General features: G+C 27.0%; 3 protein-coding genes, 1 long non-coding RNA gene and 1 pseudogene across 5 annotated transcripts; 3 read left to right on the plus strand and 2 right to left on the minus strand.

Moving 5' to 3' along the window:
* The first annotated feature begins 25 nt into the window (after positions 1-25).
* LOC145939791 (uncharacterized) lies at positions 26-2371 on the plus strand. Its single transcript, XR_014425904.1, has 5 exons — positions 26-157; positions 259-409; positions 780-866; positions 1367-1810; positions 2154-2371. It is a non-coding gene; the product is annotated as an uncharacterized LOC145939791 (long non-coding RNA).
* A 6-nt stretch (positions 2372-2377) lies between these two features.
* Positions 2378-3413, plus strand: LOC145944515 (anaphase-promoting complex subunit 2-like; annotated as a pseudogene). Its single transcript, XR_014426691.1, has 3 exons — positions 2378-2607; positions 2693-2839; positions 2980-3413. The product of XR_014426691.1 is annotated as an anaphase-promoting complex subunit 2-like (transcript).
* A 3153-nt stretch (positions 3414-6566) lies between these two features.
* Positions 6567-9129, plus strand: LOC145936137 (trafficking protein particle complex subunit 13). The gene is made up of 10 exons (XM_083038036.1): positions 6567-6724; positions 6895-7063; positions 7167-7251; positions 7369-7493; positions 7567-7687; positions 7795-7891; positions 7964-8190; positions 8264-8364; positions 8447-8594; positions 8658-9129. Exons 1-10 carry the CDS (start codon positions 6682-6684, stop codon positions 8748-8750), a joined length of 1209 nt encoding a protein of 402 aa, XP_082894162.1. The 5' UTR covers positions 6567-6681; the 3' UTR covers positions 8751-9129.
* Positions 9106-10418, minus strand: LOC145936143 (GPN-loop GTPase 2). The gene is made up of 5 exons (XM_083038047.1): positions 10283-10418; positions 9913-10118; positions 9725-9839; positions 9443-9638; positions 9106-9343 (listed from the first exon to the last, which is right to left on the minus strand). The coding sequence occupies exons 1-5, from the start codon at positions 10401-10403 to the stop codon at positions 9106-9108; spliced, it is 876 nt and encodes a 291-aa protein (XP_082894173.1). The 5' UTR covers positions 10404-10418.
* Positions 10419-10427: 9 nt separating this feature from the next.
* On the minus strand, positions 10428-11411 carry LOC145936153 (proteasome assembly chaperone 3-like). The gene is made up of 3 exons (XM_083038055.1): positions 11164-11411; positions 10669-10776; positions 10428-10590 (listed from the first exon to the last, which is right to left on the minus strand). Exons 1-3 carry the CDS (start codon positions 11229-11231, stop codon positions 10428-10430), a joined length of 339 nt encoding a protein of 112 aa, XP_082894181.1. The 5' UTR covers positions 11232-11411.
* Positions 11412-15002: the final 3591 nt, after the last annotated feature.

Here is a 15002-nt window from a genome sequence, read left to right on the forward strand (position 1 = left end):
AAGCAGTGGTATCAACGCAGAGTACTTAACAAATTGGAGGATGAGTTGCTTTTGGATCTCTCAAATAAAGATATATTTCTGTCATGTGGATTCAAATGTATGTAGAAGAAAACATTTATTGTTAAAAAGCCAAAACAACAAACAGAGAAGAATACAGGTATCTTTCTTTTTACTTTTCTTATAAAAAGAGTTATATATATGTTTTCCTCCCTTATATACAAATTTATATATAAAACTGTACCGAAACTTATGTGACAGGTGGGCGATGAATGCTTAATAGTATCTTTGAGCTTGTTTCAACTTGAGTTGTTCAGAATTATTGGAACCCATAATGTTCATATTCAAAAATGATCTTTAGGAGATCCAGAAGATCCTTATGATGAGAGTTATTTAAGTATTCATTTTATGCGTAAGTATTCATTTTTCAAACAAGTATATCTCTGTTTGAAGTATTATGTAAAATTTTTCTACAAAGTATTATTTATGTAAAAAAAAAGAATAGAAAGTAAAACAATTTATATAGCACAATATCAATTATATAAAATAAAGATAAATATTTTAAAAATGTATTTTAATATTTATATGAAAACTTTGGAAATTTATTTAGATATATAATATTTAGATATAAAATTAATTTTCATTTCTTTGGAAATTGAGTTTTTTTTTATTATATACAATTTTATTAAGATTATTATTATATATAATTTTCAAACTTTGGAATTTTATTAAGATATTTATATTTAGATATAATTAATTTTTATATATTCTATTAATTACAGATAATGCAGTTGACGTGCAGTAATACGCGTCTTTTCATACTCTCAAAAGTTCGTCTGAATTATTCGGAAAATATACTTCGCGAAGAAGTAAGTAATGCACTTTACACAAGCAATAATGTGCACCTTTAGATATCTTCGAAAATACACATTAAAGTTATTAGAAGATTTTGCGAAAAAATGTGAATAGTGCAAACGCAGTAATGTATCTTTTAATGTGCTTGAAAATTCATTTCTGAGTTAGAAGAATATGTTTTACAAAGAGATCAGTGGAACTTTACAGTAATGCACAATTTTATGTGATAAATTCGTAAATTAAAAATAAAATGTGCATATTTATATTTATCAGTATATAATTTTACTTTTATGCATTAACAAAAACATTTCTTTCTTCTGTTTGGGATTTTTAATTGCAATTTATTAATTTTGTTCGCTTAGAACGCGCTTTTCCAGGAAGCTGCTGCATGTAATTAATATTATATATTAACAATTTTCGCTTTCCTTTTAACTGGATTTAGACACAATTGTTTTGATTAAATACTTGATGACTATTTTTTTATTTTGAAAATTTATTATTTTCTCTTTCGCAGACTGAAGAAGAAGGCACTGAGGAAGAGTTTGCGAATCTTGCCAAAGATGAGAGAGTTTTAAAGCTGTCATAATTCGTCGAAAACATTATTATTCATCATATGGAATTATAGAACAATACATTTATTGGTATGTGGCATCAGCGTTCTGGGAAAAATTCGAGAATACAGAGTACAGCCAACAGGGAATTGTTCAAGCATGCTGTGGATGATCTGTACATTATGTTTACGGAGTTTCTACTTGTTCTAAAAATGTTGGAATATATAAGAAGAACAAGGATGTGGCTACGGATTCGTAAAGCACCAAAAATGATATGGAGACACAATTCAAGCTCATTGTCAGAGCTACATTGTTGAACCAATTACTATTGTGTCACGATTGTACTATAGACCAGATCTATAAAGTTGCCTTTAATGTATTCTGCAATTCAGACAACTCTTCTCAAGGTAAATATTTATCTTAATATAATCACTTTGTGATCTAATACTTATGAGATATATACAGAAATATATGTCTTAAATCAGATATATCAATTAATAGAAAACTAGTTGATCTGAAATTATTGGAGAGACTCGTAGGAAATTGCACTCACATATCATTAATTTATATTCGTATCAAGAATCATCTAATTAAAAAAACATGCGACAACATTTGACAAGTCATAATAGATTTCATTAGAAAACATATGTGAACGTTTTTATCTCTCTCTTTTTATTAATCTCATATAATTTATAATAATAATTATAATAATTATAGTAATATCTATGATGTAATGTTTTATTTTTACAGTGGCTCGAAACTGTTGTCATAATTTAGCGGGTAAGAATCTGTTTTGGTGGTTTTTCGAAAACGGTTGCACTAACTGATGAAATCCATAGTGCCATAAATAAATTTAAACAGAAATTATTTCTATTTCCTGTATGAAACATACACCAAGATATGGATCGATCATCTATTCAACATATAAATTTTATTCATAAAAACATGTATTTGCATGCTATACTTTTTCCCAGAATATCTCGAGTCAACCTGCGGTGAATGATCTGAATTTGCCTGGAAGAAACGGCTCAATAGAAGGATCTTAGGAATTTTCAGAAAGCAATTAAAACGAGACTCTTACATACCGGGGTGAACACCCCGGATATAGATCGCCGCTATAAAAAGATAAAATAAAAATTGTCAAGTATCTCGATCTAACGGGAGTTCTTCTGGAAGTTGTCAAGCTGTCAATGGAACCTATCAAGTGAGATCTCTACAGCTTATCGCATATAGATTCTTATGTATCCGTTTGTTCTATATTGATTTGTCGAATACGTTTATTTCTTCAGGAGTTATTTGGAAAGCAGAGAGGACATCGTACGTTTTGTCGTTAACTGTCTGCTCGAAGATTCGCCGAGCAAATTGGCCGACGAATTGGTAAAGGACGTGCAATTAAACAACAGTTGGACGATCAGCGAGACTGAGGATTGGAAAAGGTGAATGCCGGATTCTGTCAACGTTAATCCCAGTAAACCGTGAAATTTCATTAGTCGCGTTATAAAAGCAGCTGTGTGTTGTACTGGCTGGCTTCAGTATTGTATAGCGTCAGTATTAAATATAGAATTTGTATTTTCAGCTAAAACAATGCAGCAAGGTGTCTGACATAATCTCTACCCTGGTGAAGGTGTACAGCAGTCAGGATTTATTTGTCAATGAGCATCGCACAATTTAGTGAAGGAGAGTATCAAGCTGCAACTCAACTCGATTATCTTAGTTGGATTCCAAGCAAAACAGATACATAAAATATCTAAGAAATACAAAATATAAGTGTGATCATAAATATAAAATGATATTATATTATATATTATATAAATATTATATAAAATATTATATTATTAAATATAAAATATTATATTAGAAGAAAAATATTTCTATTGCTTGTTTTCAAAATTAAATATCTTTTTCTAAGATTATTATTCTAGAATTTTAGAAAATATAATGCGAGTGACTAATTTTTTATAATTCCATTGTTCTGATATTTCTGATTATCTTATATTAGAAAATATATTGTTACCTGAAATAAATATTTTATATTTAATAAATATATTTTCTAAAATTCAATATATATATGTATATGTGATATAAATTCCACGCGCATGCGCGAGAAATCCAATATACGATTTATTAAAATTATTATTGATTAATAATACGTAAAAAATAATATAATGTATTTTATATTTTATTTATAATATAAATATATATCTATTATTTATTTTTATTATTTATATTTTTTTATTGTAATATATAATTTAATTTATTTTTATTTATGCAAGACCGTGATTACAATAAATTGTACAGAAAACAGAAAAATATACATTTAATAATAATAAAACATCATTAATTCTACTAATTTCTTACTAATTCTATTTTTCATTTAACGGCTTGTCGATTAGCGATTTTTATTTATTTATTTGATTTATAATCTCAGGACTCTTGCGCTTATTCAGTGGCAGAATCTGCGAGAAAAATCAGTTTTCATATATTTTTGTTATTAATTTACAGATAATTATTAATGCAATTAACGTGCAATAATACGAGTCTTTTAATATCTTCGATAATTCATCTAAATTAATAGATTATATTTTGCGAAGAGATTTAACAAGCAATAATATATGTCTTATTGCGCTCGAAAAATCGTCTGAGTTAATAGGGGAACATATTTTGCGAAGAGGTATAGTGTAGCAATATGTGTCTTTTCAGGTCCGAAAAATCATCTGAGTTAATAGGAATACATATTATGCAAAGAGGTAGATCGAAGTAACGTCGGTAATAAAGGTTGCTAATTTATCGATAATAACGTCGATAATTTACCAACCTATTACCGACGTTACTTCGAACAACCTCTTTGCATAACATGTATTCCTATTAACTCAGACGATTTTTCGGACATATTAAAAGACATTTATTGCCGCACTATCGACACTGCCTCTTTGCAAATTATATTCTCCTATTAACGCGGATGATTTTTCGAATATATTTATTGCTGCACTATCGACACTACCTCTTTGCAAATTATATTCCCCTATTAACTCAGACGATTTTTCGGACATAAATGACACATATTACTGCAGAGATAGTGCAGTCTGTTCTATAGTTATACATATATATATTTTTTTTTACATTATTACTTTATATTATTTGTTATATATTTTTACATTATTATTATTTTATATATTTTATGCATTATTTAAACAGATAAAAATAAGAATAATAATTAAAATAATTAAAAAATAATGTAAAGAATAATTATATAAATTTTTTTTCGAAAAAGTAAAAGTTTGCGCAATTAAGTTATAGAACATTCTATATATAATTATAAAGTTTTTAACAAGATGATCTTGGAAATAATATGATTGATATGCTTAAAATAATCTAAATACAAATGCAATAAAAATATAAATGTGTACATAAATGTATATATATATAAATGTGTACATAAATGTATGTATATATATATATAAATGTGTACATAAATGTATATATATATATATAAATGTGTACATAAATTAAAAAGTTAAATGTAAAACGGTGACATAAAATAATGTAGTAAATGTAAGTAGTATAGGTTAATAAAAGTAGTATAAATCAATAAAATATTAAAAGTTAATATTTATAATAATAAATAATAAGCAAAATTAATTAATTTGAAACATTATAATTAAGGGATTAAATGCAAAACAGTGATATAAAATAATGATGTAATCAATATAAGTGGTATAGGTCAATGAAAGTAGTGTAGATCAATGAAAGTAACATAAGTTAATAAAAACACTATCAATCAATACATATAACAATAAATAATAAGCAATATTAATTAATTTTGACATCATAAATTAAAAAGTTAAATGCAAAATGGTGACATAAAATAATGTAATAAATGTAAGTAGTATAGGTCAATAAAAAGAGTATAAATTGATAAAATATGACAAGTTAAAATTTATAATAATAAATAATAAGCAATATTAATTAATTTGGACATCATGATTAAAGGGTTAAATGCGAAACAGTGATATAAAATAATGGTGTAATAAATATACATATATATACGCGAAAAGATATAGCAGCGTTAAATTAATCATTTATGAGATATTGACGCTAAATTGAGAATAAAATAGTCCATTGATTTTAAAATGGAATCGCGCATAATTCTGTATTCGCAAGCTACCTAAAAGTTGCCTCTTTTTTGCGATGTTGATTAGCTGCCTCAATTTGCATTGTAGATTATATTCATAACATCGAGAGGCTGTCATTGTGAGGGTTAGCAGTTTGACAGTTTGTCCAAAATAAAATAAAATAAAATAAAATAATAATATGTTTTAATACTTTAAATTCGATTAATATTTTTGACAGTTATTAGCTGATTTCTGCGTCAAAAAATATTAATCGCGGATAAAGTATATATACATATATTATAACTATATATTATAACATATTATTTTATTTACAATACATTATTATAATTAAAATAATAATATATTTTAAGTAATATAATATGTTATAATACTTTATCCGCGATTAATATTATTGACAGAAATCAACTGATAAGCATATCAAAAATATTAATCGAGTTTAAAGTATTATAACATATTATTTAAAACATAAAAAATTATTTTATTTTATTGTATTTTGGACAAACTGTCAAACACACTGCTAACTCTCGCGATGACAGCTGCTCGATGCTATGAATATAATGCAGTAAATGCACAACGCGAATCGAGACAGCCAATTAGTATCGCAGAAAAGCGACAACAATGTCAATAACATGCCTTTTTTTAGAAAGGGATTATTATATTATATATTATTGTATTATATATTATTATATTATATATTATTGTATTATATATTATATTATTATATTACATATATATTATATTATATATATTATATTATTATATACATATATTATATATATTATATTATATTATATATTATATTTTACATATTATATTATAATATTATAATATTAATTAAAAGGAAAAGAGAAATATTTTCAAAATAAAATCTATTTTTATATTTTTGTACAACACACATATATATGAAATATTTAATACGAAGAAATTTTATTCTCTTCGAGACGGAATTTAAAATCACGATCGATTAGATTTTCGATCATATCGATTAATCGATTTGAATCGACTCGCTCGTCCTGTTGACATAAGATAACGAGGTTAGGTTAGGTTAATTCTGAAATGACAGTTCGATAGCAATGTATGTAAATAATTTTTAGATATTTTAACGGTGTTTTAATTTATTGTGTTGTTACGATTTATTTGGAAAAATGGAAGTTAAAACAAAGAGCGAACATTTACTGGCATTAAAGGGTAATGTATTGTGAAATAATTGCATCCATTTTGCAAGCTTTCAGGTTATATTATGTTATTTTTATTATTTTATTATATACATATATATGTATATATATATAATTAATAAAGGAAAAATTGGCATGAAAGAATCATATATCCATGAAGATAATAAATTATCATTCTTACAGTGATGAGATTAACACGACCTACTCTGGCGAGTCCCATGGTTGTTACATGCGATTCAACAGATTTGCCAGGTAATACACTGAACAATGAACTCAAGAATGATTGTACAGCGTTGCAAGGCATAGAAACGCTCGCTATAGGGCAGTTTATGGTGCTACCTCAAAGTTTTGGGTATGTTTCCTCGGTTTATAAATATTTCTCCTTATATTTAGAAAAAAATATTCCAAGCGAGTTCTATAATATTACTTTGAGTGATATTTGTATTTTATTCTAGGAATATCTATCTAGGAGAGATATTTTCCAGCTATCTATGTGTACATAATGGCAGTAATCAAGTGGTAAAATATGTTACCGTAAAAGTAAGTTTTCAAATAGTATATTGGAGTTATATTTTGTGATAATAAATAATTACGTTTTTTTTATCATGTCAAATTTTTATATTTTCTAATATCCTTTTTGTCTGATATATTCCATAGGCAGACTTACAAACAAGTACGCAGACAATTTCCCTCTCTGGAAATCTAGAAGGAAAGGAATTAGCACCTGATAATACAGTAGATGAAGTTATTCACCACGAGGTTAAGGAAATAGGTACACATATGTAAGGATATTTATTAGTTTTTATAAAAATTCATTCTCAAGTTCAAGTAAAAAAATACATCTTATATTTCTAGATTGGTTTGCGAAGTGTCTTACACAAATCAGCTTGGAGGACCTCCATCGTCGTTTAGAAAATATTTTAAATTCCAGGTAGTTAAACCACTGGATGTGAAGACAAAATTTTATAATGCAGAGGTAATATTATATTAGTATCTAATTGTACTAATGTTACACATGTGCTCATACAAATTGTTATTCTGCCAATATGCCTGTCAATTTTCATAGTAATATTTTCTTTAAAGTCAGATGAAGTATATCTCGAGGCACAAATACAAAATCTAACAGCCGGGCCAATTTGTTTAGAAAAAGTTGCTCTTGAATCATCTCATTTATTTAGCGGTAAGTTGATCACTGATCATAATTAAAAATGATTATAATTAAGAGTTTTATTTGAAATATATTATATTCCAGTAACTACATTGAATACGAACGACGAAGATGAATCTATTTATGGAAGCGTAAATCTACTAGACACAAATTGTAGTAGACAATATTTGTATTGTTTAAAACCACAGTTAAGCCTAATGAAAGATCCGAAAATGATGCAAAATGCCACGAATATTGGCAAATTAGATATTGTGTGGAGGAGCAATTTGGGAGAGAGGGGAAGATTGCAAACGAGTCAGTTACAGAGAATGGTATGTTACATTATTCATAAATAAATACAATTATATGTATATAATATGTATATAAAATTGCGTTTTATCTCAGGCACCTGAATACGGAGATCTGAGAGTCATCTTGAAAGACGTTCCTTTGAAGGTGTATCTTGAAGAACCAGTCAATTGCACGTGTCATATAATAAATACGTCGTAAGTATGAGATTGCGAAGAAAAAAACATGATATATTATTATGAATATAATTACGATTTTTTCACTTTTTTATATATATAGAGAAAGAAGTATGGAATTGCTATTGAGCTTAGAATCCAATGATTCTATAGCTTGGTGCGGGATATCAGATACAACGATTGGCACTTTGAAACCTGGAGTTTCTATGGACATACCTCTCTGTTTGATTACGTTGACTACAGGCATTATTGTAAGTAATTTATTTATATGCGAATGTTAATATATTACTAAATAACGCATTTTTTTTGCATAGACTATCTCTGGATTAAAATTGACAGATACGTTTTTGAAAAGAGTATACGATTACGATGATTTAGCGCAGATTTTCGTCAATCAATTGGATTGAAGTGTATAGATGCAATAAAAACACTTTCTTCAGGTGGCATCAGATTTTAGATCGGCATTTATTATTTATAAACATATATAACTTATAAAAGGATCATGTCGGGATTATATAGAATATTTTGTGGAACATTCTTAATATAACATATTTAGGTATAAGTATTAGTTTACTTTGTGTAATATAAAGAGATATTTATTCACTTGTTCTAACGGATAAAATCTAACACTTTTGTATAAAAATGTATATTGAATGCTAGGTGCAATCTCTGAACATTCTCATTTTTTAAATAAAATTTGATCATAATAGTTACTTCAAAACAAATATAATTTTGATGTATACTAGAGTTATGCTGAAGTGCTCATAAATATTCATCCAATGTTGACATTTTTTCGTTTTCACTGACAGCTCCTACCGCACATGCGAGTAATGTTTGAACGTCTCGTGGCTCATTACCACCAAAAACATATCCGCTAGCCTTATCCACCACGTTTTTTACTTGTAACAACAATGTTTTATTAGAAACATCTAATGGTATAAAACTGACAAGACTATAGCCCTCGATTATCGATATTAGCGCTTTGTTAAGTTTCTTGTGCCTGTAAAACATTGCATGTACTTAGAAACTTGCCATAAAATTATTTTACGAATTAATGGAACACATTCACATTTTGGATATTTAAGTACAATTAACTTACTTTCCAATAAAAACATCCTCATCCAATTGTTCTAAGAGATAATTCAAATCCAGTACCTCTGTGTAAAAATCTATATTGAACGCTAGGCAATCTTTAAACTTCTTCATTTCATCAAATTTTGTCATAATATTTACATGAGGCAAACCTATTTGTAACATCACTGTTGTGCAAAGAATCAAGGAGGATAAATATTTTCCTGTAAATAGTAATAAAAAACACAATTAAATGTGAAATTCTAATAATCTAATATAAATTAATTAAAATAAATTCATTAGTATTTACCAGGATCGCTACAATGATGTGAATCTACAAGATGCACACTGCATAATCTTATTAAATTCTCGCTCAATTTCTCTGCTATCCGACTCACCGATTTATGATGCGTATACAACTCAACCTGTTATATTTTATAATGTATTATTTGGTCACTATAAAAAGATAATTTAAGAGAACAATGTGTCACAACTCACTTGACCCGGACAATCAAATATGAAATAGTGATCCTTTAAAGTTAACACTTTTGTGATGAGCCACTGCACATTGGTTTCTAAAAATTCCATGCAATGAACTAAAGCACCATTTGGTCCAAGTCCACAGTCCGTCATAACATCTTCGTGTTTAATCAATTCAGATATATCTATTGCTGGAGTATACTCCATGTTTTCATTTGCTGGATCTAAAATATAAAAATTGCTTGCTTAGATTTAATTAAAGAAATAGTAATATAATATTTACAAATTAAAATATGTAATATATAAATATATAAAATATATAAATATATATCAAATATATAAATATATAAAATAAATATAAATATAAAATATATAAATATTTACATACCAATGTTAATAACAGCTACTTTTCTTCCAAGAGACTCGAGGAATTTAGACATTGCATTACAATATGTTGTTTTTCCACTACCGGGTGGACCGATAACCAGCTGCCCAAAAATTAAGCTCATAGTGATGCGGCAAATATTATATTACTACGGTTTTATTTGATTCACAGCAGCAACGATAGCTTTTAAAGTCTTCACGTTATAATCTTTTAAGGCTATTGATAGCAATAAAGGTTTTTCGATGTTAAGTTCTTGCGCTATATATCTGGCAGCTACATGAACGTCATTGTTGTCACTACCAAAGAGTGTCCTAAAAAATTTAATAATATTAAGTACATATATATATATATATAGTTTTAAAAATTGCACAGTAATTATTATTACTTACTTTATTGTGAACACATCACTTGAGTAACCGTTCACAGAGGATTCACGATTTATCATCAATAATGTGCCGAATTTTTTGAAATGCGTTACAATCAAGAGCGTCCGATTGCTACAAGACAAAATATGCGATAATATTGTAAATAAAATAGAATTTTCATGTCATTATTCAATATCAAATAATCGATATAATTCTTTTATATCGATACAGAAGAATATTGAATAAAAAACATCGAATATCACAATTAGATATTTTTAAATTATTTATATTTTATATAACAAAATTATATAAATATAAATAATTATAAATTAATGAAATAATGAAATAATTTCCTTTCATAATCAACTATCAACTAGATATTTTAAAATTATTTTGCGTAATAAAAACAATTATATACAATAAATTAAATTAATAAAAATAGGAAAATTCTATTTTTGCTTTCTCCAAAAGATATCTGTAAATACTTAAAGAGGTTAGGGTTAAGTTACATTATAATACCTGTACGGTCTTAAAACGATATCAGTGCGATGGCCATTTGTAACGATACCGCAGGAATATTCAGTCATATTTTTTTACACGTAAATCAGCATGAATGTATTATAAATAATTGCAGTCGAAATGTCAGTTGCAGCAAAAACAGACATGCGGACGCTTTTCTCTGATTGCAGACATGTTTCACATGTTTGTCATTATTCGATATAATTCTTTTATATCGATACAGAAGAATATCGAATAAAAAAATCACAATTAAATATTTTTAAATTATTTATATTTTATATAACAAAATTATATAAATAATTATAAAAAATATATAATGATATAATGAAATAACTTTCTTACATAATCAAATATCAATTATCAATTATAGATGTTTGATGTAATAATTGAAATATATATACCGGGTGTCCCATTTTAAAGGACAACTTTTATTCAGTATACAAATATCACACGCAACGCCAATTAATAAATAATTTATTACATCGAAAGAAACTTGAGGGTTGCGTTCAAAAATCCGCCGGTCAAAGTGCAGAATTTGATGGACCAATCGGAGGCCGAGGATCTCTTTGTCCTGATTGGTCAATCGAGCGCTTCACCCTAGGTGAATATATTTTCCAACACAATCTAGTGCTCCATGCTGCCCTCTGGTGCACTTTCGAATTGTTCACGATCAACGTTCGCGCGCTCATCGCCGGTCTCTCGTCCGCGAAAGTATTAATTATTAATTAGCTCGAGTATATTAATTAGCGTCTTCGCGTCGTTAATTATTGCATGAATCCGATCGCGCCGTACGTATCGACGTCGCGATCGCGAGATCGATCTCGTCGGCCGCGAATCTAGCGTAATCTCACGTTCGTTTTCCTCCGAAAGGTCGCGTGACGTCATCGCAGCTCCGACCCGGCCGAACCGCCAAAAGTTGGCGCGCGCGAGTTTACGAGGGCGGATCGCGAGAATTACCGGGTGCTTATTTCGACGCAAAAGTATAGTATATCTATTTCTCGGCGATTCTCCCTAATTAAGGTCCTCCGATAAGTGGCCTTGAAAAGAGCGGCGACGCGAAAACGGAGCATCGGTGTTAATCGCTCTCGCGATTCTCGCGTTTTACCGGAAACGCGTGGAAAATGTGATAGCTAAAACCCGGGCGTCGGGAACAAAAAAAAATTACGCGAGTAAATCGAGTAATCGTTGCAATGTAATAAAGTGCGTGTCACGTGTGATTAAAATCGGGAGTGCGATCGTAATTAACCGTGTATTCGCGAGTGAGTGCCATAAAAAAGGAACGACGCGGAGAGAGAGAGAGAGAGATTTGGAGGCCCGGAAAGGCATCGGACAATGACGGAGCAACGATAGGGTAAATATAATTTATAATTTATTTAACTTAAATATATTTAAATATAATAATTTTGAAATATAATAATTTTTAAATATAATATAATTTAAATTTAATTTATAATTTATAATTTATTAAATAAATAATATAATTTATTAAATAAATGAGTAAATATAATTTATAATTTATTTAACTTTTTATTTGTTATTTGTGAGATTATTGATTTATCTTCGCGGTAATGATCCACATTTTACATTGTTGTATAATAATGAATGTAAAATATCCTGGATTTTATATTTTGAAATATTTAGAATATTTAATAATAAATATAATAATTAATAATAATAAAATATTTGTATATGTGTAAAATATAATTTCTACATTAGATTATATTTAAGAGATATGTAGATAAAATTATTTATATGTAATGCATAACTAGATTCTTTGACTATTAAATATTTTAATTAAATTACTTTTACTATTAAATATTTCATTAAAATATTTAATAGTAAAAGTAAATAGTAAAATATTTTAATTTAAATATTTTTATAAATATATTTCTATTTTTCTTTAAAAATATTTCTTTGCAAATTATATAGTTTTTTAATATCTTAATTAAAGTACGAATAAAAAAGTTAACTATGCGCATAATATAATTATTTTTTGAAATATTAAAATTAATATTTAATTAAATATTAATTAAATATTAAAATTTAAATTTTCAAATTAATTTTAATATTTCAAAAAATGATTTAAAATATTATAAATGATTTAAATATTTTGATAATTGTTTTATATAATATTTATATGTTTGTCTTTTACAGATCAACATTGTCTACAACCCCATTGTTGCACATCAAATTGGTGAGTGTTGAATTATTTTAAACAATTTTAAGATAATGTATTTGTGAAAATTATATCAGAAATATTTTAATACATATATATAAGATGAAAGTATTAGAAAAAACCTTTTCTCTGATATATATTATCATATAATTTGCAATAATAGATGCAAAAATTAAAATTCTTTTTATTCTTATTTTTATTCTTACAAATTATTTGATATTTAAGTTTAACATTTTTTTTTTATTTTTATACTTATTACACATTAAAAGACTGAAGTCTCAAATATTAATCAGAATATTATATATATATTACAAATTCATTATCTTGAAATGAATGAACTAAGATAAATTATTGTATATCTGTGTTTAATTTTTGAATGTGTATCATAATAGAGATTTTTTCTACGTGCATATGTTATGAACATAAATGAAAAATAAGAAATATTTAATAGCTATTTTAACACACTTCAATTGATTTAATAAAACGCGCCTTAATGATTAAATCTTATATCTATTTTTAAAATGCGCTCATTTTATCTTTTCTCTAAATTTATTTATGCAAGTTTATCTCGACAACTTGACTTTAATAAAGTTTATTAAAAATAAAGTTTAGTTTAATTAAAACAAAGTAAAATAATATTTAATAAATATTTTGTCGCGAAACAAAGAATATAAGAGATTATTTTGGAGAGATTTCTCCTTTCGAGAGGAAGAGAAGGAAAGTGTATTTTTTATCATTATTTTTTACTAATGTATACATAGGCCTTTTTGCATATTTCTGGCTGCGTTTCTGCAGGTGTATTAATGAATTTTAAATTTTCGCAACGAGGATGTTGCGAATAATAAGCTACATCAACTTATATTGCGGTTAATATCTATGACTGTTGCATCGAGAGTCGGGGTTCAGGAAAATTGCTGCTACTTCTTACTTAATTAATAAAACTTAATTAATAAGAATGCATACATAGAATTAAAACTCTTGCACTTCGACCTCCAAGGAAATACAATTCTTCTTAGAAATGAAACATTTCTTATCGGTTCCAATCATTAGGAATTCACAAAAGGACTTTTTCTTTCAATAGTATTTGTTATCAACAAACTTTCAGCATGCCTATGGGCTCTTTATTATCTCTGGTTATCGTGGATATTGCAATACATTATTTAGAGATTTAGAGAATATAGTGATTGAGGCTCTTCTGTCAACCTTCCTTTTATCTCCGGTATGTTGATAACGTCACATAGTATTTTGTTGACAATTACTGAAGGTGGTCCGAAAAGGGATCAAAATGTTTAATTAAAGAAAAATAAAATTTTCAAAATAAAATAAAGTCTTAATATTTTAGTCATTTTTATGCTTTTTTACACTTATTTATCTGAATAATTAAAATATTAGTTGTTAAATATTATTTAGCGAAATTCTATCTTATGCCAATCAAAGCTAGCAATGAAAAGACTAATTATATTAAGCGCGCAAACTATCAGTTCCAATTTACAACGCTAATCGCGGCACCTCATCATTTTTGATAAATATAGTTTATGTCGAAATAGTTAACAAATATTTTTTTACAAAAAATTTCTTTTATAAAAACAATTTTTATTAAAAAAAACAAGCATCACATCCTTGTTTTGTCAGCCTCCAATATCGGCATTATATAATATACTTA

Source organism: Prenolepis imparis, unplaced genomic scaffold, assembly GCF_030444845.1.
Source record: "Prenolepis imparis isolate NDT839.2.m4 unplaced genomic scaffold, iyPreImpa1.0 SCAF_1, whole genome shotgun sequence".
Lineage (NCBI taxonomy): Eukaryota > Metazoa > Arthropoda > Insecta > Hymenoptera > Formicidae > Prenolepis > Prenolepis imparis.